Genomic DNA, 23,801 nt, shown 5'->3' on the forward strand with positions numbered 1-23,801 from the left:
TTCATTGGGCTTTATTGGAAATTATTATTATTATGTGGGCTTACTGTTTTTTTTTTTTGGTTAAAGGCTTTAATAACATAAATGTTAGGCATTAACATTACCGTTAGTAAACATTTCTTTTGTTAGGCTTTTCTTAAACTATTTAATTAGTACAATATTATGGATTAAAAAAATGAGAAAAAAATAAATAGGGATGCTGGTCATAGAGAGATGCCACATCACCTTCTCTATATTCAGCTTTAATTAGATTCTAGGAGGAAAATAATCAAATGTATTAAATATTAATCACTTAAATTTGTCATTAGTAAGTACAAAATTTAACTAAAGGATCCATAGTTTTCATTGTGTAGTATGAAAAAATTCACAAAGGTTTAAATTATACAACTTTAATTAAGATACTATTTTATGGTTAAATTTTGGTCATTTTTATAAATCACAATTCTCCTCGTATGTTATTAAAACATCCCAGATAACTTTAACTAATTTAACGCGCATGCATAATTTATTTTTAGTTGCCTTTTTGAAAATGTGGCAACAAAACAAATTAAATAAACTAATAAATTTTAAATTGGAGGATTCTTTTTCCAATTCATTCCCCTACTTTTTTCGTATTATACAGAAAAAAAAATCTCATTGTGTTGACTTCTTGTAAATCTTGATAAAGCTAATTAATTAATCTTGAATATCTACCTAAACTGGATATGAATATAATACTTAATTAAGTTGTTAGGATGTCTTCCTCAATATTGAAGAAAAATATGATCCGTCAATACTATATATCATGGATAAAAAAAATAATTAAGAAATAGATAAATGGGTATTAATAATATAAATATTTATATTATTTATCTTAATGTTAATTTTTTAGTAGATAATATGGATAATATCTATATTTGATCTATTTTTAAATGGTCAATGATCCAATCTATATTTTAACGGATCGGATTGAATAGTTTTTAAAAGAAAAAACATTTTGCCAACCCTTATTATGGGTATATTTCGGTAGGATTAAAAATAATATATAAATTTACTATACTACTTATGCATAAATAAAACCTTACATTGAAATCGATAAGACCAAAAACCTATATATGAAGTGTAGGGATACACTTAATGCATGGGGTGAAATTTGGAGTTAACATTATGCATGCTTGATCCAAAGTAGATGATATTATAGCATATTAAAGAGTATCCTTAAGCTAGTTAACCCAACAAATCGATATCAAATATATATATAACAATTCAATCAGACAAGTATGAAGATAACAAAATGATGTATGTAGCTCGATAATTACAATGCCAAAGGTGAAGCATAAGCTTACAAGAAGAAGCTGGCTTTTAGGATTTGTTGGACATAATTAATGCTTGATTATATATAGAGGTGGTGCACAATCGATCTCAAAAATTGACTAAGGGATCGTGATAATTAGCCATTTAGAACATAATTTGAGGGGTGAGACTCGTTGATAGTGATAACTGATAATAGATCGGATAAAATTTATTTTGAGGGAAATATTGTGAAGTGTATGAACAAAATCCACATTGAAAAGAAACTATATATAAGGTATAGATGATACTTTTAGGGGCTGATTGATATGAGGATGAAATAGACAAATTAATCATTAATTAGTATGTCCTATATGATTAGTTATTCCACAACATACATGGAGAACTTATCCTATAATTTATAGTGCAAAATAGTGAGATAAACAATTTCGAAATTAACTAAGAATCCTAACAAATACAACATAAAATAATCTTAAGTTCTATCTCGTGATTATTCCCTTATTCATCATACCAAATAACCCCTTAATGATATGAGTATTTTGAGGAAAATAGTACGAATTTGACCTAAAACTGACAAGATTACATAATATTAAAAGACTAAGAGAGTATTATCTCCGTTTCAATTTATATGATGTTGTTTGACTTGATACGAAATTTAAGAAAGTCTTTTAAAATTTATGATTTAAAAAAATCATAAATATTTGTGCGTGACTATAGATTATCTGGTTAAGGATGAAATGAACATTTTAAAGATAAATTATTGCTATTAAATATTGAAAGTGTCATTCTATTTTAATAGACATAAATGAAAAATGCCACATAAATTGAGACATAGTATGTGTTATGTATTTACTATACACAATTATTTAAAAAAATTACATTAAATAACTATACTTAGGATTTTATAGAAAATCTTCCCATCTCTCAAACTCACACTCATCTCTCCCCTTCCCCATTCAATAAGCAACAAAAAGCTTGAGGTTTCAGATGAGATATTATTGATACAAATCAGACAAGAGATTTGTATCAGGTGAGAGATGACGGAAACTTTGATCTCTTCTTCCTCTTCTCCTCTTCAATTTCCTACTCAGACTCTCAATATGCCTAAACTAGAGAGAAATCCAATCATATTTTGAAAAAATATACAATACATGACACATATGTATAAAAGGAACAAAATACAGTTGAATACATTGATATAAATTTATAGCCTGTTGCATGTACACTCAAACACGTTGATACATAGTGAATACATAAGGAACATATACACTTGATATAATCATATTCATTTATACAACTTAATATAATCATATTCATTTATACAACTTAATATAATCATATTCATTTATACAACTTAATATAATCATATTCATTTATACAACTTAATATAATCATATTCATTTATACAACTTAATATAATTATATCCGTTGATATAAATCAGATACATTAGTTATATTCGTGATACAATCAAATACAACATATATTCATCATCTCTCTCATTTCTCCTCTGTTTTCCAATCTTGATCGCTTCTCTCTTTCTTCTAACAAATAATTATAAATCACAATTAAATAAACTATAGCTATAAATTTCTAATTAATCTCAAAACATAATCATATTTAAAGTTCTTCTAAAATTATCACAATTTTTTTAAAATTATATTTATTAACTCAACTTATATATATTCACTCCTAAAAAAACAGCTTAACTACTCATTTGATACTCTTAAAATAGCCACCATATATAACTATAATATAATATAATATGAATAAACATCCAAAAACCATTGAGAAGAAGTCTTTGAGAAAAGGGTCAAAGTAAACTTTCTTCTTCTTCTGAAACTTCTTCATCTTTCTATGTGCCTCTTATTGTTAAGGACTATTCTTGATTTTTTCTTACAGGTAATTTTCTCACAATGGATTTCTCGTGCTTTCAGATATGACATGATTTGAGCTTTTGTTTGAAGTTTTTGGAGTAAAATTGATTGTTTTTAGCGAATTTGAGGTAATGGGTTTCTGGATAATCTGTAAAGTTATTAACTTTTTCTATTGTATATCTTTTGTGGGTATTTGTATTTATGTGTGATTTGAGCCTTCGCTTGAAGTTTTAGAAGTAAAATCGATTGTTTTTGGAGTAAATTTGATTGTTTTTAACCACTCTGATGTAATGGGTTTCTGGGTGATCTGTAAAGTTATTAACTTTACTATTGTATATCTTTTGTGGGTTTTTATATTTATGTGTGATTTGAGCTTTTGGTTGAAGTTTTGGGAGTAATTGTGATTGTTTTAACGAGTTTGCTGTAATGGGTTTCTAGGTAATCTGTAAAGTTATTAACTTTTCTCATTTTCTTGCACTTTCTAGTTAATTGTGTTTGCTGATTTTTTAAGTTGTGTTTGTGTTTTGATCTTTTCATTGAAGTTTTGGGAGTAATGATTATTGTTTTAATGTCTTTGATGTAATGGGTTTCTGGTTAATCCATCAAGTTGTTTTCTCATTTTCTTGTTTCTAGTTTTGACAGGGAAATTTTGTTTGCAAATTTCTGAGTTTTGTGTGTGATTTGAGCTTTTGATTGAAGTTTTGGGAGTAATAGTGATTGTTTTAACGACTTTGATGTGATGGATTTCTGGGTAATCTGTAAAGTTATTAACTTTTCTATTGTATATCTTTTGTGGGTTTTTGTATTTATGTGTGATTTGAGCTTTTGCTTGAAGTTTTAGAAGTAAATTTGATTGTTTTTGGATTAAATTTGATTGTTTTTAACGACTGATGTTATGGGTTTCTGGGTAATCTGTAAAGTTATTAACTTTTCTCACTTTCTTGCACTTTCTAGTTAATTGTGTTTGCTGATTTTTTAAGTTGTGTTTGTGTTTTGATCTTTTCATTGAAGTTTTGGGAGTAATGATTATTGTTTTAATGTCTTTGATGTAATGGGTTTCTGGTTAATCCATCAAGTTGTTTTCTCATTTTCTTGTTTCTAGTTTTGACAGGGAAATTTTGTTTGCAAATTTCTGAGTTTTGTGTGTGATTTGAGCTTTTGATTGAAGTTTTGGGAGTAATAGTGATTGTTTTAACGACTTTGATTTGAAGTTTTAGAAGTAAATTTGATTGTTTTTGGATTAAATTTGATTGTTTTTTAACGACTGATGTAATGGATTTCTGGGTAATCTGTAAAGTTATTAACTTTTCTCATTTTCTTGCACTTTCTAGTTAATTGTGAGTGCAAGTTTTTTAAGTTGTGTTTGTGTTTTGATCTTTTCATTGAAGTTTTGGGAGTAATGATTATTGTTTTAATGTCTTTGATGTAATGGGTTTCTGGTTAATCCATCAAGTTGTTTTCTCATTTTCTTGTTTCTAGTTTTGACAGGGAAATTTTGTTTGCAAATTTCTGAGTTTTGTGTGTGATTTGAGCTTTTTCTTGAAGTTTTAGGAGTAATGATTATTGTTTTAACTACTTTGATGTAATGGGTTTCTGGGTAATCTGTGAAGTGATGGACTTCTCTCATCTTCTTGCACTTCCTAATTTTGACTGTGATTAGTTGTAAAAAGAGGGAGATTGGGTTTTGCAAATATCTGAGCTTTAGTGTGAAAAAGACTTTTTTTTTAGCATTTGTTTGAGAAATGTAAATCTTGGTTTTCTTTTAAGGCAAGTTATTTGAGTTTGTCTTGAAGTTTTGTGAGTAATAATGATTGTTTTAACGACTTTGATGTAAATGGTTTCTGGATAATCTATTAAGTAATTAAGGTTTCTCATCTTCTTACACTTTCTGATTTTGACTCAGGGGAAGTTGGGTTTTGGAAATTCCCGAGTTTTAGCGTAAAAAAAACTGTTTGTAGCATTTCTTTGAGCACTAAAAATCCTGGTTTTCTTTAAAGACAAGTTATTTGAGCTTTTTCTTGAAATTTTGGGAGTAATAATGATTGTTTTAACGACTTTGATGTAAATAGTTTCTGGGTTGTCTGTAAAGTGATTAACTTTTCTCATCTTCTTGCACTTTCTGATTTTGTGCTTGTTAACTCAAGGGAAATTGGGTTTTGAAAATTTCTTGAGTATTAGTGTGAAAAGACTGCTTTTTTAGCATTTGTATGAGAATTGGAAATCTTGGTTTTCTTTGAAGACAAGTTATTTGAGCTTGTTCTTGAAGTTTTGGGAGTAATAATGGTTGTTTTAATGACTTTGATGTAATGGGTTTCTAGGTATTCTGACAAGTGATTAACTTTTCTCATCTTCTTATGCTTTCTAATTTTGACTGTGATTGGTTGTAAACGCAGGCAAATTGGGAAATTTCTGAGTTTTAGAGGGTGAAACGGCTATCTTTTGAATTCAAGCTAACATTTGTTTGAGCACTTGTGGAAACTCATGATGGGCCACAATCTCTTTTAACAATTCTCTAGCAAATTTATGTGTTTTGAAAGTGATCCAGAGCTGGGACTTGAATGGAAATGTGTATTCGCAAAGAATTTGTATGATCAGGTGGGAGCTGCTTCAGTTGAATTTATCGAAGGAAATCAAGGTGATAACACTTTTGGCTGGTTGTATGCGTATGTTGGGAATCTGATAAGTTGATCTTCCCTGTCCTTAAGGATTTGTCACTTATAGTTGAGCTTCGCCTTGTGAGTTTCATTTCAAGGGGTTGTGATTTGGATTTGAACTTACCATGGATGAAGCTCCTTGCAGCGTCAATGCACTGCCTCCGTTTATTGCAAAGATATATGAAATGGTGGATGACCCCTCCACTGATCCAATAGTCTCATGGAGTTCAAATAATAAAAGTTTTATTGTTCTTAATCCTCCTGATTTTGCAAGAGATTTGTTGCCCAGATACTTTAAGCACAATAATTTTTCCAGCTTTATCCGACAGCTAAACACTTACGTAAGAAATTCGTTTTACTTGATTCATTTGCAGTGAAATTATTTTTAAATTGAGTTTCAGTCTTTTACTGTTTTTGTTCTTATTCTCATGTCGTTTGCTCTTTTGTCAAACCAGGGATTCAAGAAAATAGATCCCGAACAATGGGAATTTGCAAATGAGGATTTTCTTAGAGGTCAGCCACACCTTTTGAAGAATATCTATAGACGGAAACCTGTTCACAGTCATTCTGTACAGAATATTCATATCCTTTCATCATCTGCATTGACTGAATCGGAAAGACAAGGGTATAAGGAAGATATTGAAAAGTTGAAGCATGAGAACGAATCGCTTCATTTAGTACTACACAGACATAAACAGGATCATCAAGGACTTGAAATGCAAATGCAGGTCCTTAACCAACGTGTCCAACAAGTGAAAGACCGACAAAAGAACGTGCTGTCTACTTTAGCTCGAACCATAAATAAACCAGGATTAGCTTTGAGTCTCATGCCACAACTGGAAATGAATGAAAGGAAGAGAAGGTTGCCAGGAAACAGTTTTCTTTACAATGAAACAGGCCTTGAAGATAATCAAGCGAGTTCTTCTGAAAATTCGACTAGGGAAAATATGGACCCAACTTCTCTTTTGACTCTCAACAAGGAAGTGCTAGATCAGTTGGAACCTTCTTTGACCTTTTGGGAGTATACACTGCGTGACATTGATCAAGCTAGAATGAGACAGAGCTCTTCAATAGACTTGGATGAATCTATCAGTTGTGCCGATAGCCCTGCTATATCTTACCCACAACTAACTGTTGATGTTGGATCTAAGGTTTCTGATATTGACATGAACTCTGAGCCTAATGGAAACACTACTCCTGATGTTACTCCACCAGAAAACCGAGTAGAGACTGCTAGTAATAATGTGCCAACAGGAGTAAATGATGTATTCTGGGAACAATTCCTTACTGAGAACCCTGGTTCTACTGATGTAAAGCCGGAAAGGGAAGATATGGAGAGCAAAATAAGTGAATCCAAGACAGTTGAGGATGGGAAATTTTGGTGGAACAGGAAGACTGTAATTAGCCTTACAGAACAGTTGGGACATCTTACTCCAGCAGAGAGAATGTAATGTGGCAGGGTATGTACTATTTTTGATAGTAAATGTTTTTTTGCCTGTTTCTTGTTGTAAATTTAGAGAAAGTGATTTGTCAGAGTACATAGAATTTTGGTATATTAACCTTCTTTTTTTGTTTTTACCTTGTTCAGCATGACATGATATAGTGAATGATAGAGTCGATCAGTAGTAATGCTAGTCTGGCACAATTTCATGTTTTATGTAGTTATATTCTTTCCGGCCTTGCCTGTCCATGTTACCGATTTGTGTTACATAAGGTAAGAGTAATTTTTCTAGCACTCCTTTTGCTTTATTTCTCTTGTTATCCTTTTAATGTATGAATATGCAATGTTTGTATGAGTCGTCGTTTCAGCATTTAAATCCCAAATCAGTTGGGGTAGGCTATATATGATTCTTTTATACTCTTCTGCTCAGGGTGTTCAGTTGTTTCATGCTATCAGTAGAAACACACGACGTGTGTAATACTGTCTATACTGATTCTGGATATGTCATGGTTGCGGATATCTTGTATGGTTCTCGATCTGTTAGCATTTAAACTAATTCCTCCTGGCCCTTAAGAATGGTTTACCAGAGCTCGGGTAGATTCCTATGAGGTAATAGTTGCTGCTCTACGCGTTCAGTAGCTCAGACGTTCTTGATTGTTAAAATGTTTGTTCACTGTACACACTGATATATGTATTGCTTCTTCTTTAGACAATCAATTGTGTCAATTTATTCTGTTTGATGCTTCTTGTTTCCAGTTTTGCACATTTGACTACTAGTATATAATTTAGGCCTGAGAAAGAGCCTACGAAACGATGTGTTTAATCTCTTCTATGTCAACAAAGTCTAAAAGGATAGACTTTATTGATGTGTAAATTGTTAGCCTAAATGTGTCTTCTTTTTTTGAAAAGAAGATATTCTGTTTGCTTTTTAGCCGAGGGTCTATTGAAAACATCTTTACCCGTTTGCGTACATTTTACCCTCTAGACCCCCACTTGTGGGAGGGGTGTATATTGTTGTTATTGTTGATATACCAACATGTTCAATTCCTGATGGTGAATGTTGGTCATGGTCAGGGACACAAGTTCCTTATGGTTGAAATTATATACAGGATCTTGGATAAGTGTGACCTTAGTTATCAATGAAGCGGGTGAAAAGTACGAGAAACTAGAGTCTAAATCCTAACTAAGACAAAAAGCTATAGGTGATCTCGTCTTGTCGGGCTAAATCTTGGTCTTATAGAGTTATCTAATGCATGTGCTAGTGGAAGGTAACAATATATCCGGTGAAACAGTCAAGATGCGCGCAAGTTGGTCTAAATATCATTGTTATTGCTATATTCATGCCATTAGTGTCATTTTTTCTAAGTGGAGAAGTTTGTAGACCCAAAGAGCAAATGAATGGTGTTAAGGCCATGTGGTTAAGGGCTGCTAGTCTACAAAGGTGGACTCTTAAATCCAAAAAAGTGGTGTTTGTATGAAATTTTTGTCTTCTTATCAACAAGAAATAATATTAGTCAAAGATTCTATATATGCTTTGTGTGGCCTTTGAGAAATTTAAAGGGCAAAAAAACATGTCTAATGCAAAGTGATTGATTGATTGGTTGCTTTGTTGTGTTGAAAATTGTGGCTGTTAAGTCAACATTCTTTTTTCTTATTCGATATTCGATATCAGAATGTCTGATTAAATTTAAATTTACTATGAAAAGTGTTACATTAGGGTAAAACATTTCTCAACGAAGTTGTACCTAGCAGAGTTTTGCTTTAGAATGAAGAAGTATTTATCATTTCATTACAATTCTCATTGGCGAGTCAACAATTGACTTCGATAGAATTAAACAAAGAATACTAGGTTGTTTTTTTGCTTGATGCTTAAGCTTTACCTGATATTTATATTGGTGCGAGGCAAAATACAATTGTTAGTATCAAATAATAGATGTTTGATGAAATAATCGAGGTGTGCCTAATTTGACATTAACACCATCATTATTGTAGTTATATATATATTCTATTTATATATAAGAGGGAGTTTATGATGGGACATTTCTATATAATAATATAATATAATAAATCATTTTTTCTACTATATAATATATATAATATATATTTATTTTCTAAGGGAGTTTATATAATATATAATATAATATAATATAATATACCAAATTTTATTTGTGTCACATAAATTGAGACAACAAAAATAGCATATATTTCGTCCATTTTAATTTATTTGTCTTAATTTTTTTTTATATTTACAAATTGCGTAAAAATACTATAAATCATGATAATTGACAACATAAAATATGTTTTGAAAAAGATACAAAAAATTGCACTGATTCTTGAAGTTAATCTATCGTAAAAATACTATAAATCATGATAATTGACAACATAAAATATGTTTTGAAAAAGATACAAAAATTCCATTGATTCTTGAAGTTAATCTATCGTAAAAATACTATAAATCATGATAATTGACAACATAAAATATGTTTTGAAAAAGATACAAAAATTCCATTGATTCTTGAAGTTAATCTATCGTAAAAATACTATAAATCATGATAATTGACAACATAAAATATGTTTTGAAAAAGATACAAAAATTCCATTGATTCTTGAAGTTAATCTATCGTAAAAATACTATAAATCATGATAATTGACAACATAAAATATGTTTTGAAAAAGATACAAAAATTCCATTGATTCTTGAAGTTAATCTATCGTAAAAATACTATAAATCATGATAATTGACAACATAAAATATGTTTTGAAAAAGATACAAAAATTCCATTGATTCTTGAAGTTAATCTATCGTAAAAATACTATAAATCATGATAATTGACAACATAAAATATGTTTTGAAAAAGATACAAAAATTCCATTGATTCTTGAAGTTAATCTATCGTAAAAATACTATAAATCATGATAATTGACAACATAAAATATGTTTTGAAAAAGATACAAAAAATTCCATTGATTCTTGAAGTTAATCTATCGTAAAAATACTATAAATCATGATAATTGACAACATAAAATATTTCAAAAATAAATACATTTAAAAAAATTCGATTGATTCTTGAAATTAATCTATCGTTAAAAATTATGTATAAAATACAATAAATCGTGATAATTGACAACTTAAAATATTTATTAAAAATGCACAAAAAAAGAAATTAACTGATTCTTAAAATTAATCTATCAATGTCACATAAAATGAGACAAAAGTAGTAATATGTATTATTTAATGTCAAATTACTGAAAGCTACGTAAAATGTATTGTAAATCTTAACAATTAACAACATTTGTTTAACTCTTGAAATTTTATCTATGCTACATACATTGAGACAAGTGGAGTAATATATATTAAGTATTTACAAATTACGTAAAAATATTATAAATTACATTATTAACAACTTAAAATATTTAAAAATCATATTAAATTTAAATAACTCACTATATTTTATCTGTGTCACATACATTAGGACAAAAAATAATAGTTATTGGGCCCGTGCGTAAGAGAGTTTATGCCCAAGTATAATATATAATATTCAATGACTCTCCAAATTTCATTTGTGTCACATAAATTGAGACAACAAAAATAACATATATTGGGTCCATTTTAATTTATTTGTCTTATTTTTTTAAATTTTTTATATTTAAAAATTGCGTAAAAATACTATAAATCATGATAATTGACAACATAAAATATTTCAAAAATAAATACATTTAAAAAAATTCGATTGATTCTTGAAATTAATCTATCGTTAAAAATTATGTATAAAATACAATAAATCGTGATAATTGACAACTTAAAATATTTATTAAAAAAACAGAAAAAAAAATTGACTGATTCTTAAAATTAAATCGTGATAATTGACAACATAAAATTGTTCAAAAATGTTGTATGTGGGTAGTCTTATTGTGCCTTGAATAGCGTCAAAGAAAGTACAGGTTTGTGATAAAAAAACTTATTCCTTTATCCACGCAAACAATCGCTTCAAAAATTTCGTTATTAGCCCCAAAACATACCATTTATGTTATTGGGCCCGTGCATAGCACGGGCAACAAAATCTAGTATTATAACAAAAAAGAGTGACAACTTCCATAGTATAGAGAAAACTCAGATAGCTTTATATGTTAATCAACGTAAAAAAATCACATATAAAACTAACGTTTATTGGGAAATAAAAAAAGTAATGAAGTTTAATTCAAGAGAGAATTTAGTTCAACCACATATAGAATATAATTATCATATTTGGTCTAAGAAAGATATGTGTGTTAATACTACTGGATATATATATGAAGGAGTACTTACCACTCCATCACAACCCCGAATGGTTATATTATATTTATTATATTTGGAATTTATTTTTAAAAAATTAATAAATGTAGATTGAATCAATAAAAAGTGCCTAAAGTTATGATGGAAAAACTTTGAATATGAGAAATTAATAATAATCCTTTCCTTCTTTTTGATAAAAATGTTTTTCATCGTACCAAATAGAAAAATCTTCTTTTTCAACATGAAAATTTCTTTTTCACTAAAATTCGTTGATTGATTCCTATAAATTTACAATGAAAAAATTCGTATTCCTTATAACATTACTGAAGAAAAAATTAACCATAAATTCAAAAATTTTACATTCACACGAAAACAAAAACCTCCCAAAATAGATATTAAAAATAAGAAAAATGACTACCTCACGGAAAATATTTTCCTAAAAAGTGATTTTCCCACCTACCAAAAACACTCATAATTTTTGCTTTTTTGTAGCTATTGCAAATTGGAGTTGTTACAAAACTTCCGCAAATGTGTCTTGTGGGGTCACAATTTTGATAATATAAAGTTCATAAAAACAAAAGAAATTCTCAAAGTTTAGTATTTTCTTGAAAAAGAATATTTGCATCTTAAGTCATCAAAAATACAAAAAAAAATAAGAAAAAAACAATACTTGTACTTTCTTGTTACATGATAAAAAGCATCCCTTTGAGTTCAAGAATACCCCCTTTTTCTTCATCACAAAGTTCTTATTTTCACACCAAATAAAAGTTAAAATAAACAAATAATTTGGGATTTCAATTTATCCAAACTTTTTCAAGATCTTTTATTCAAAACGAAACAATGTTTTCTTTCATTTGTTTACTTTTGAGTTGGATTAATGAACTAGTCGTTTGGTTCATGCAATAAGGTGTGATATGCGATAACTTAGTCCAAAAGTTATAATATCAGGACTATATATAATTTCGAGATAACTTAATTCGCGAATCAAAGGATCAAGTACACAAAAACATTATTAATTTGTTAGGTAATGTTGCTCACAAATAGATCTTTCTTTTACAGAGGTTTTGGTAAAAAGATCCTTTTGAATATTTATTTCAAAATCAATAAGTTGGAACCTAACCAATCATGAAGAAAGTGTCAACAACAAAACCAGCTGCCATATCATAATTTACCAATCACTTGTATAGGTGTCAAACTTAATTAATCAAATGTCTCCGATTCAAGCTAAATATATATAATATCACGTCTGTTAATTAGGGAACAATTTAGCTCCCACGATCGATGTGGGACTTAACAATATGATCAAGATTTAATCGAGACTCCAATACAGATATAATACATTGATACGCGAAAAACAAAAGAAAAACTCTACAATAGGGAAAAATAGAAATCAGAAACAAATTTTGTCGCTAAACAACCTGGCATGTCACTATTAGCTACAAGCTATTTACCGACAAATCGGATAGATAAAAAAACCGTGATTGATTCCACATTTTTTTGGTACTGAAGAGATAAAGTTAAAGAACCAATAAGGGAGTAGTTATCAATTTCACATTGTTGAACAACAAAAATCTATAGCTAATCCTATTTAAATGAATTATAAATAATTCGATTAGATACGGGTATTATTTACCAACAAATAGCAAAAATATTCGTTGCTAATTCCTATTTTTTTTTATAAAAAAAAGAACTTTCTTCTTCTAGTGAAAGGAGAAAAATGTTCAAAGGAGTTAGTTGAGTAAAGTTGATGAAACAATAAGGAGAGTAGTTATCAATTTCACACATGGATATAAGGGAGTTGATTTCTCATATGGTCATTCAGCTAACCGTTATTATCTCAGAAAGTTACTTTTTCTGTTGAAGAAAATTGGAATCAAGAAAAATACGACTTCCTAAGATGATACTTATTAGTAAAGTGATCATCTGAGAAATTAACTCGAATATTATTAAAATCTAAAATTATCATGTCCCATTTCTTTGTCCTTCCCAATGGTTTTAGTATATATAAGAAGTGTTAACATACTCTTAAAAAACTTACCAATGGCTCAACATGAAACTTCTTCTTGGTTAATTGTTCTTTCTCTTCTTTCAATCATTGTGTCCTTTTATGGTGTTTCTTGTGTAAATCTTGATCATGGAAATGGTTACATATCGGCTGTTGGCGATTCGGGGATGAGAAGGGATGGTCTAAGAGTTGCTATTGAAGCATGGAATCAATGCAATGAAGTTGGAGAAGAAGTGCCTAAAATGGGAAGTCCAAGAGTTGCTGATTGCTTTGATGTCTATAAAGCTTCTCCTCAATCACAAGGTAAGTTGAATTCCATGTTTCGAGTTTTCGTTAATGTTTTGTATTTAGTTGTGCTAGTGTGATCTTGTTCACATTGTCGGTTTACAAACTTGAATGAAGGAAGATGAGATGTCAAGACGGTTATGATGAATCCTCGTAATACATAGCTATCTTGCTTAAACAGAATGATATGATCAGTGAGGATTCATATAGTCGACCTGACTATAAGATTGAGGCATTGTTGTTTTGTTGTTTTCTCTAGATTGTCTTAAAGACATAATGGCTATTGTTATACAAGGACAAATAATTGTTCTCATTGCAATGCAATTCCATACATGTTCAACAACCAGAGGCGGAATCAGAATTTAAACTTAACAGATTCAAGATTTTGATACGAGTTCAAAACTTTATATTTATACTAGTTTTGGAGAATTTTCGTATATAGATATGTAGTCCATGCTGAAAGTAACACATATCTCTCAAAAAAATAGCTTAAATGTCACGACATGATCAGTAAGGATTCATATAGCTGACCTGACTCACGTACCTCCCAAAAAAGTAGTCGAGTTGTTGTTTTGTTGGTTTTTCAATATGTTGTGTTAAATATTTAATGTATATACTTTTTTACAGGGGAAAATAATTGTTCTCTTTGCAATGCAATACCATACATGTTGGTACATAAAGTGACAGAGGAAGAAAACAGGTTAGGCAAAGGAAAATCATTTCTTGGATTGGAGAAAAAGGCAATTCTTGATGTTGATCATTATGCAGCACAAAAAGAACTTTACTTGGGATCAAAATGTCAAGTTGAAGACAAGCCAAATCCTTGGCAATTTTGGATGATCATGCTCAAGAATGGAAACATGGATACATACGCTGCTAAGTGTCCGAAAAACGGGCTCTTATCAGGCCCGTATGGGCCTGATAACAACTTTCCGTGTTTCGGAAAAGGGTGTATGAACCAACCATTGATTTTTCACAACTACACAACTTTACAAGGTGTTAATAGGACTACACTTAAAGGGAGTTTTTTTGGTACATGGGATTTGCATAGTAGAATGAGTAAATCAAGAACAGAGAATAATTCATTTTATTCTGTGAAATGGAAGAAAGAATTGGGAAAAGGAAGTTGGATTTTTCATCATGTGTTGAAGACATCAAATAAGTATCCTTGGCTTATGCTTTACTTAAGATCAGATGCTACATTTGGTTTTTCTGGTGGATATCATTATCCAACTAGAGGCATGTTAAAAATTGTGAGTAAAAACTTCAACTTTTCTTTTTTTTGCTATCAAACATACATTTTAATTTTATTTACTTTGAAGTCATCTTCGCTATTGTATTTGTTTTACAAACTTGTTTTTTGATATTTGAGTCGAGGGTAAGGGTAAGACTGCATACACACCACCCTCCCCAGACCCTACTTGTGGGAGTCCGGAGTACACTGAGTATGTTATTCTTGTTGTTTTGTAGACATTGATACTTTTGTGTTGTGTAGATACCAGAATCACCAAATTTTAAGGTGAAATTCACCTTAAATGTGATAAAAGGAGGAGGTCCAAACAGCCAATTTTACTTGATGGACATAGGGAGTTGCTGGAAGAACAATGGCAAGTCATGTGATGGAAATGTAACAACAGACGTTACGCGATACAGTGAGATGATCTTGAATCCAGAAACACCATCATGGTGCAAACCAGATAGCCCAAAATTATGTCCACCATACCACATTTTCCCAAATGGATCAAGAATTCATCGAAACGATACGATTCGTTTCCCTTATGAGGCTTATCATATGTATTGTGCACCTGGAAATGGTGAACACATTGAGGAACCTAATGTTCATTGTGATCCTTATAGTAATCCTCAACCTCAGGAGATTTTGCAGATTTTGCCACATCCTGTTTGGGGGGATTATGGTTATCCTACTAGGAAAGGAGATGGTTGGATTGGAGATCCAACAACATGGGAACTTGATGTTGGGAACTTGTCACAATCACTTTATTTTTACCAGGTTTGAATCTATTTTCCCCTTTTCTTGGATTCCAAAAAATGAGTTTATAACATACTGTCCGGTCAAACTTTTAAAATCTGCTTATTTCTAAAAGTATTATGTTGTCATAAGCGCTTTTTGAAAAAAAAATACTTCTTGTAAAGCAGCAATTTGTGTTTGGTTAATCAATTTGAAAAACAATTTGTTGATATTAAAGCCTATGTTGCTCGGACTCTCCAAAAATTGTTGTCGCACCTATGTCGGATTCTACTTTTGGAGGATCCAATATGTATCCGTTGACATTTTTGAATAGTCCGAGCAACGTAGATTAGAGCAACAGTTGTGCTTGATCAATGTTTCAAAAGTGTTTATGGGTACAAAACTACTTTTCTTTCGGCTTTTGAAAAACCACTTCAGTTACTACTAAAAAACAACCAAACACCTATAACGATAATATTAAAAGTCTTTAGACTATCGATCGATGTATATAACTTAAATCCTTTTAAAAAATATTATCTAACAATCATTGAAAAACACTTCCTAGGTATAGTTAGATTACCAAATTGACTTTTTTTTCTTGGATATAATTTATAATGGAGCATTTTTTCTTGTAGGATCCAGGAACTACACCAGCAAGAAGGAAATGGACTTCAATCAACTTGGGAACTGAAATTTATAAAGATCCAAATCAAGTGGCAGAGTGGACAGTTACTGATTTTGACATTCTTGTACCTAAATAAAAGTTTTAGATGTAGAAAAGAGAAAAAAAATTAAAAAGAAAAAAAATTTCTTTATTATTATTTACAAATTTGGGAAAGATTTAAATTTGGTCTGAAGAAAGACCACAAGTTTTCTCCAAGGGGTGTATTTTTATTTTTTTTAAAAATATTTTTTGATTTGTTCCAAGTTGTTTGATTGAAATTGAGAAATAGAAGAAGCTTCTTATGTCTTGAAACTCGAACTCTCTTAAAATGTTGTCATATTTGTGTCGTTTCTCTAAAAATACATTATTTTTGGAGTATATGTACATATCGACATTTTTAAAGAATCTGAGCTGAGCTGAGCTGATTTGAGCAATTTAGCTTTGGGGTAAAGTAGATTAAGTGGTTGAACCAAACACTCTAACCAACTAACAAGTTGTGAATTTGGAGAGATGTCAGCAATTAACATCTAACAAACAAACATATTAGAAATTTGATTTTAAAATTATTAGTTTGATGATCTAAAAGATTTGTTGAAAAATAATAATATAAAAGATTCAACAGATTTTAAAGAAACAAATCAACTACTATCCACCAATAAAACACCAAATCAAGATTGACTTCTTAACATACTATATTATATTAGTATATATTTTTCCATAAAATTTAAGATATTACTCCCCCATTTAGATTTATGTATCTTATTTTCTTTTTGATTTAGCAGTTTAAAGGAAATTTTTTTTCTATAATTTTTCACAATTTTCATTTTATCTTGAATGACACTCTCTTATAGAACGACCTACTGCCAAATCGTATAGTTGGGTGAATGAGATCTTTCCACCTTTAACTTGAGGTCAGAAGGCTCGAAAGTCGAACCTAGTCCAAGGATAAAGGAGTACAACCCCTAACCCTACCACAACCTTAGATGATAGTTCTTTTAATTTCAGGCATACCAAAAAAGTAATCTCATATAAAATTACGCATAATCAATATAGCATTTAGTTTGCAATATTAATATAATTTCTGCATAACTAATACAACGTTTGATTTCTGCGATACGAACAAAACCTTGACTCATTTCTTTTGCAAAGTTGAAAGAGCTCACTATGAGAATTTCAGTCTAAGGTACTGAAAAAATGGAACTTTATGATTAAAACAAGGACAGACAGTTGCACTAAAGCTCCCGCTATGCCCTCTGAAGAAGGACTGGACGCCTTACCCTGCATTTCTGCAAGAGGCCATTTCCATGGTTTGAACCCGTGACCTCCTGATCAGATGGAAACAACTTTACCAATTCTATATAGTGTCCAAAATAATACCCTGGTAGATGGTTGCTGTTCTTTTTCTGGGCATAAAGCATTTTTTGATATCTTGATTCTTGATATAGGACCATCATGCACAAAACAATATCAATTGTCGAAAGAAATAACTTGTGAGAATAAATTTACAACAATTTACAGTCTCAATGAAGTATTTTACATGAAGGCCTTGTCTTTTCAGTTTTCAGTTATCGCGAATCAAATTAGTTGGCTCGCTTAGAACATACTTGGGCAACTCGTACTTGGCACCTGCAAAAGAATAATAGTTGATACAAATATCAGTGGCGGATCTAGAGCATTGAGTTATGTGTTAAAACATTCACGAAATATCTATAAATATTTAACCTTGAGTTATTATCGTAATATTTAACTTAAAGTCGTAGGAAGCTGTAAACTTCAAATCCTGGATCCACCTCTAGATACAATGAGATTATAGAGAAATGAAGTCAACAAGTATTTGGCAAAAAGTACTACTACAAACCTCTTTCGTCATAGCATATTGTTAAATCAGGGGCTTGCACGATTATCCCAGCACTGTCCACGATTGCTTGTGCAAGGCTTATATCCGACTCTGCTGCAGCTCGGAGTGCATCCCAGATCTCTGAAGAAGGAAATATAATGGTTAGGATATTTTCATCTGCTATGCTGTTTTATAAATCGACTTATCCTATAAGTACACATAGGTATATATTCATATAGCAGTGTGTGTGGGGGTGGGGGAGTGTAACGAGTTCGGGTATTTGGAGTCACAAAGGTGTAGATGTTGCACATCTTATGTTTTCTGGCTTCGCAATGAACGTCATTATAATCTAAAAGATTTCTAGCTATTGCCAGAGGTGAAATAGTACTCATACATAATGTCCATCGATTATCTGAGACTGATGTGTAACATGAAAGACAGAGTAGCTCAATGCCCTGAACAATATCTCAAATGCAAGGACCGAGGAAAAAATATGCACCAAGAACAATGAGATAGTACTTTTCGGATAAGAATATCGAGATAATAAGAATTCCTATCTTACTATCTTCTGGCTAGGAAACAATTATTCCAGAAACAGGAAACAAGTACAATGGTAAAACTTCCCGTATTTTATGGAGATTACCTTTTTGACCCCCATAGTGTGGTGCTGTGTCCCAGAATTCATCACGCATCTGTACAAGCTGAGCCCTCGTAATAGGTTCTGAATGCTTCCAAGGCTTTGGTTTTCGTATCTGTTTAGCTGCTTCTGCAATCAAGAAACAAACTCAGAATTCCGTCGCTCAGGAGTGCTATTAAAAGAAAATATATCATATAAGAAGTTAAGAAAATTGTTCATGATCTATCAGTATCGGAATTCACGGGATATAGCAGGCAGCATGAAGTCATGGAAAGAAATAAAGCATTGGAGTATTCTCTTTTTCCTCCTAGAAGGAATTCCTTACCACACGATAGCTGTAATTCATATAGTCCTATGCTTTAAACAAGCCAATAACGTAAAGAATTGTTAAATGCGAAACTTTGGATCCAACACAACCTCATGAGAGGAGGATTCCCCAAGGAGACCACAACTCATTTCCTCAACCAATCTGTGACTTAACAAGAAAAAACAGAGACTATAAACTTTGTGATAAAAGATGTGTATGACGGGTATAATAGGGAATTGACTAAGTGACCTAAGTATTGATCTAACATTCATCTTCCTAGGATTATAACCTTCAAATGGCTACTGTAAAAGATCCAATATTAAATACTGCTGATAAGAACAAAATGACTAATTCGCTAAACAACAACATACCTCGTGTAATCCCACAAGTGGGGTTTGAGAAGGGTAGAGTGTACGCAGACCTTACCCCTACCTTGGGAGGTGGAGAGGCTGTTTCCGATAGACTCTCAGCTCAAGGAAAAGCATATCAAAAAAGAAATAACTGAAGTGAAGGGATAATGGCAAAATACTATAGAAAGCATGACAACACATTCTGAAAAAAGGAACAGTAACTACACCAAAAAAGTGCAATATCAATAGAGAGTAACAGAAATTGACGGACAAGAAACTACGGGAGAAATACTACGACTACTAGTATGGAAGGGTAAGCGAGACAACAAAGTGAAGTCAATACATACAGCAGAGATGGTTGACATATGGTAGATAGTGGTATCAATATTTAGCAGAAAACAACAAACACTGGGTAACTAACAGGTTGATAAGATCATTTTGTCAGGAAAATAACCTGAAGTCATTACAAAATGAACTGTGAAGATAGTCTAAGAAATAAAGTGCTCATCATAACAATAACATGAGAACTATACAGAGAATGAAAAGGAAAGGGTAGATATGACAGAAAACAATAAAACGTATAGCATAGAAAGAACTTCTACTGAAAGACAACTAACCAAAGGAACAACTATTACTCAAAATGAAAGGAAATAGAGACATTCTATAAGTCCATAACCGAAAGGCAAATGCAGAAGGTTTAGAAATTATAGGTTGTCGAATCAAGGGAAGCAAGATCTGCAAAAACGTTTCACCTATTACGCATTGGCAAATGGATGTCTGACTGGAAACTAGATGACCATAAAACCATCCTAACCAGGCCATGCTAGTAACAACATGAACCCATACACTCAATTTGCTCCGATAACTTGAGTATGACAGCCAGGAACCAGCAATTCATTTTATCGTAGTACAATTTAAGAAGCTCTGCTCAGCCAGATAACAAGTTCCATAGGAGAAAATGATTTTTTTCTTTGCATTTGTATTATCAACAAATTATGCGACATTTCATTCCTATTTGACAAGATTGCTTTCAGTGGAAAAATCAAGCATTCAATTGATATGCAGGGTCATTTGGCACCTTCAGTATGATGCCTGACAAAATAAAAAATTTATAAAATTATTTTACATTTTCCCATGGACTTCGACTCTATCCTAAGATGTCAAACTTATGTAAAAGAGTATCCAAACTGAAACTGCAATGAACTCTAATCAACCTAATCTCTCCGTTGATGGGCTAACAACCTGAATTCTACCTCACAAAGCCTAACGCTCTGACATTGCCAGTTGAGGCCAAGTTGAGGTGTCTACATGTGCACTCTCAAAATTGGAGTGCTTACTTGCCAACTAAGGCCAAATCTGAGTGTTTGTTCATGTATTATTCCAAAATAAAAGTTCATTCTCTAACAACATAAGCGCTTTTAGATGAGATAGTCATGCTTTTCAACACAAAAATTCTGAGAAGTAACTGAACTTGTTGCTTTTAGGTACTTCTTGACTTTCAGCCAACACACTCCATGAATTCGATTTCTACTCCTAATATCGGTCCACTTATATCCACTTACTTCAGACTTGAATTAAAACTTAAAAAAGCAATATGAAAAGACAATCTGTTGATAAACGCTGGTGATAAGAAACTGGTTTTTCCCGAGGCTGCTCGAACAGATAGAAGACAAGCACAAGATATTGGGTGTCTGCAATCTGTTTGAGATCTACTCTCTCACCACATTTCTAGAAAGTACCATCACACATCCTGAAGTAAAGTACAGTGCTAGGAATCATGTTACGGATCAAAATGTGTACCAGTCTAAACTTGGGCAAAGGCGACTTTTATTTCATACGATGGTTTCTCCAGCTTAAATTTTATACTCAGTCAATATGGAGGATTCATAAAGTTGACACTAACTAGTTTCGGATTGAGGCATCATTGATCTATCGAGTCTTTAGTCAAATAAGCAACCCACCATCATCTCTACAACTCTAAGCTAACCTATCACCATCCTTTTTTTTAATCGAAGAATCCGTCTGGATCCAACCCTTTGGGCCAATGCAGCCTTTGAAACTCAGGGATGATTAGGCCCACCTATCCACCCTTCTCCACTTACACACTACAACAACAACAAACACATAGTAATCCCACAAGTGAGGTCTGAGAAGGTATGATGTACCCAGCCTTACCCTTACCTCTATGGGGTAGACAGGTTGTCTCCGATTGATCCTCAACAACCCTCCTCTTTTCTCCGAGCTTGGGACCGACAATGTGAACAAACTCACACAGGCGGAGTTCCTTCTCCACTTAAATACTGAAGTTAATTTGTTTGGGGCAAGGCTCGAACTTGTGAAATAAGACACAAGTCCCTCAACGTTTGCTGATTGAGCTAACTCATGGGGGCAATTTCAATTAAAAAGTGCTAAATACCTCCCAACACTGAATTCATCAAAAAGCTACTCCTCAAACATCACCAACAAGTTAGGATATGAATTCTCAAAGTCCTTGAGAGTGAAATTCCCAAAAAAGCAACCAACTTTACAACAAATGCAAATCCATCAACAAACAGAAATGTAAACTATATAAAAAACTTGCACCATATAACCAATTGAGTATACCTAAAAATTGGTATAAGAAAAACAACTAATTTCACCAAAAATAACAAGAACACAAGCACAGCACAAAGAAAATTCCCAGAAAAGAGCAAAAAACAATAAAATCAACAATCTTTACAACAAATGCAAATCCCTAACAGCAAAACTTACACCATATAACTCTATAACCAATTGGGTATTACCTAAAAATTGGTAAAAGCAAATGATTTCACCAAGAATTACCAAAAAAAAGGAGAGTACCATTTTCTTTGGATCCAGAACAACCCATGTTCAAGAATCACCCAGAAACAGATATTGAGGGGAAAATGACTTATTTACATAAATTTCTGTATGGAAAGTGAGAAATCAAATGGGATTTTTGAGTTGGTTTGTGATTCTTTTGAGGACTGTTTTTGCGTGCTCACCACTCTCACTGACAGCTATTCTTTAATTATTTTTTTTGGGTTTCCTCACTCTGCACTGAGGGGTTTGCGCCTGGTTGAAGCTCGAACTAAATTCGAATAGATTATAGCAGGGTCCATTTTTTTCCTATTCAGAACTCAAATTCAAACTTCTAGTATATGTAAGTATACTTATTTGACACTTGGGCTTGATAGTTTTTTTTTTTTTGAAAACTTATGAAATTACACTACTTAAGATAACACAGTATCTAAAGATTCCTACCATTTGAATTAATTACAAAAATATTTTTATTCTTCTCTCTTAACATCCGGATACATCACTCCATCTCTATAATCAGATTCATTACAACTTTATTTGTGTACAATATATCTGGTATAAATGTTATTGTTGATACATAACCCCAATTATGTTAAATCTAAATCAGTATGAATCTGGTTTATAGTTATGTATATGATACATAACTCATGTATTGGATGAAGGAACAATAGCTTCACGAGATCTGAAAAATACGAATTTGTTATGATTTGAGAAACTTTCGGAATATAATGTAATTAGCGCTCAAATTATTTGGATTTCTATACTTTATACTTTTCTTTTTGGTGTGTGTAGTTTCTCACTGGCCCGATTCAATATGATTTTATGTGGAATTTTGCATTTACAAGATCAATTTAAGAGGGCGACACTTTCGATATTCACATTGAGGCTTGACTAAATCTGAATTTGCAAGATTTCCTCTATTGTGTGATTAATTTTTGGGGGTGGCACTCTCGATATTTGTATTGGGGACCAACTAAATCTCACACTAGAATTCTTGCATTTCAAAGTCCATATTTGAGAGTGGCATTACCAACATCCGCATTGAATCACAACTAAATTTAATTCACACGAAATTTTCGTATTGGAAGGCCCGTTTCTAGAAGTGACAGTCTCAACATGATCATTCCACTCCTAAGAGTTCGAACCAAATTCTTATTAAAGGTGAAATTATTTTAATCATTCCACCACAAATCACGTTGGAATGCTTTGTAAAGAAGGTCCCTATATTTCCTCTTTTTAACTAATGGGGAAGGTTGACATGTTTTCTCTCTTTTTTCATTCGATTTTTATGAATTTAGAATTTAAATATTATAGTTTTAAATTTGAAATTCTATCCCACTTTAATTAATTTATTGAATTTAAAATCTATTAATTATATTTATTAATTATTTTTAAAT

The 23,801-nt window shown here is 31.5% G+C and overlaps 3 protein-coding genes across 10 annotated transcripts; 2 read left to right on the forward strand and 1 right to left on the reverse strand.

Moving 5' to 3' along the window:
• Window positions 1–3,019: 3,019 nt before the first annotated feature.
• LOC102582897 (heat stress transcription factor A-4a-like) lies at window positions 3,020–8,818 on the forward strand. Of its 7 annotated transcripts, none has more exons than XR_001474522.1 (5): window positions 3,020–3,103; window positions 3,223–3,290; window positions 5,556–6,157; window positions 6,272–7,530; window positions 7,688–7,997. XR_001474522.1 is itself a non-coding variant. In XM_015312672.1 (4 exons), the coding sequence occupies exons 2-3, from the start codon at window positions 5,942–5,944 to the stop codon at window positions 7,265–7,267; spliced, it is 1,212 nt and encodes a 403-aa protein (XP_015168158.1). In that variant the 5' UTR covers window positions 3,058–3,290; window positions 5,556–5,941; the 3' UTR covers window positions 7,268–7,276; window positions 8,332–8,818. The 7 variants fall into 7 exon arrangements, 2 of the variants coding, with proteins under 2 accessions (XP_015168158.1, XP_015168157.1); XR_367993.2 differs by having other exon boundaries at window positions 3,028–3,103; window positions 3,188–3,290; XR_001474523.1 differs by having other exon boundaries at window positions 3,058–3,290; window positions 6,272–7,276; window positions 7,405–7,530.
• A 4,568-nt stretch (window positions 8,819–13,386) lies between these two features.
• Window positions 13,387–16,669, forward strand: LOC102583650 (uncharacterized). Its single transcript, XM_006356033.2, has 4 exons — window positions 13,387–13,838; window positions 14,448–15,073; window positions 15,316–15,831; window positions 16,425–16,669. The coding sequence occupies exons 1-4, from the start codon at window positions 13,520–13,522 to the stop codon at window positions 16,548–16,550; spliced, it is 1,587 nt and encodes a 528-aa protein (XP_006356095.1). The 5' UTR covers window positions 13,387–13,519; the 3' UTR covers window positions 16,551–16,669.
• Window positions 16,670–17,887: 1,218 nt separating this feature from the next.
• LOC102583989 (ubiquitin domain-containing protein 1-like) lies at window positions 17,888–22,628 on the reverse strand. 2 transcript variants are annotated; one of them, XM_015312673.1, is made up of 4 exons: window positions 22,408–22,628; window positions 18,934–19,056; window positions 18,312–18,431; window positions 17,888–18,079 (listed from the first exon to the last, which is right to left on the reverse strand). In XM_015312673.1, exons 1-4 carry the CDS (start codon window positions 22,451–22,453, stop codon window positions 18,015–18,017), a joined length of 354 nt encoding a protein of 117 aa, XP_015168159.1. In that variant the 5' UTR covers window positions 22,454–22,628; the 3' UTR covers window positions 17,888–18,014. The 2 variants fall into 2 exon arrangements, with proteins under 2 accessions (XP_015168159.1, XP_006356096.1); XM_006356034.2 differs by having other exon boundaries at window positions 22,426–22,625.
• Window positions 22,629–23,801: the final 1,173 nt, after the last annotated feature.

Source organism: Solanum tuberosum, unplaced genomic scaffold, assembly GCF_000226075.1.
Source record: "Solanum tuberosum cultivar DM 1-3 516 R44 unplaced genomic scaffold, SolTub_3.0 scf00214, whole genome shotgun sequence".
NCBI classification, from domain to species: Eukaryota; Viridiplantae; Streptophyta; class Magnoliopsida; order Solanales; family Solanaceae; genus Solanum; species Solanum tuberosum.

Excerpts from the sequence above, each read along its gene's own strand:
- LOC102583650 (XM_006356033.2), top strand. The coding sequence starts at position 13,520 with ATGGTTTTAGTATATATAAGAAGTGTTAACATACTCTTAAAAAACTTA. Across the intron at positions 13,839-14,447 it reads AGCTTCTCCTCAATCACAAG|GGGAAAATAATTGTTCTCTT; the intron begins GTAAGTTGAATT and ends ACTTTTTTACAG. Across the intron at positions 15,074-15,315 it reads CTAGAGGCATGTTAAAAATT|ATACCAGAATCACCAAATTT; the intron begins GTGAGTAAAAAC and ends TGTGTTGTGTAG.
- LOC102583989 (XM_015312673.1), bottom strand. The coding sequence starts at position 22,453 with ATGGGTTGTTCTGGATCCAAAGAAAATGGTACTCTCCTTTTTTTTG. Across the intron at positions 19,057-22,407 it reads TGGTACTCTCCTTTTTTTTG|AAGCAGCTAAACAGATACGA; the intron begins GTAATTCTTGGT and ends TCTTGATTGCAG. Across the intron at positions 18,432-18,933 it reads ACACTATGGGGGTCAAAAAG|AGATCTGGGATGCACTCCGA; the intron begins GTAATCTCCATA and ends TTCCTTCTTCAG.
- LOC102582897 (XM_015312672.1), top strand. The coding sequence starts at position 5,942 with ATGGATGAAGCTCCTTGCAGCGTCAATGCACTGCCTCCGTTTATTGCA. Across the intron at positions 6,158-6,271 it reads TCCGACAGCTAAACACTTAC|GGATTCAAGAAAATAGATCC; the intron begins GTAAGAAATTCG and ends TTGTCAAACCAG.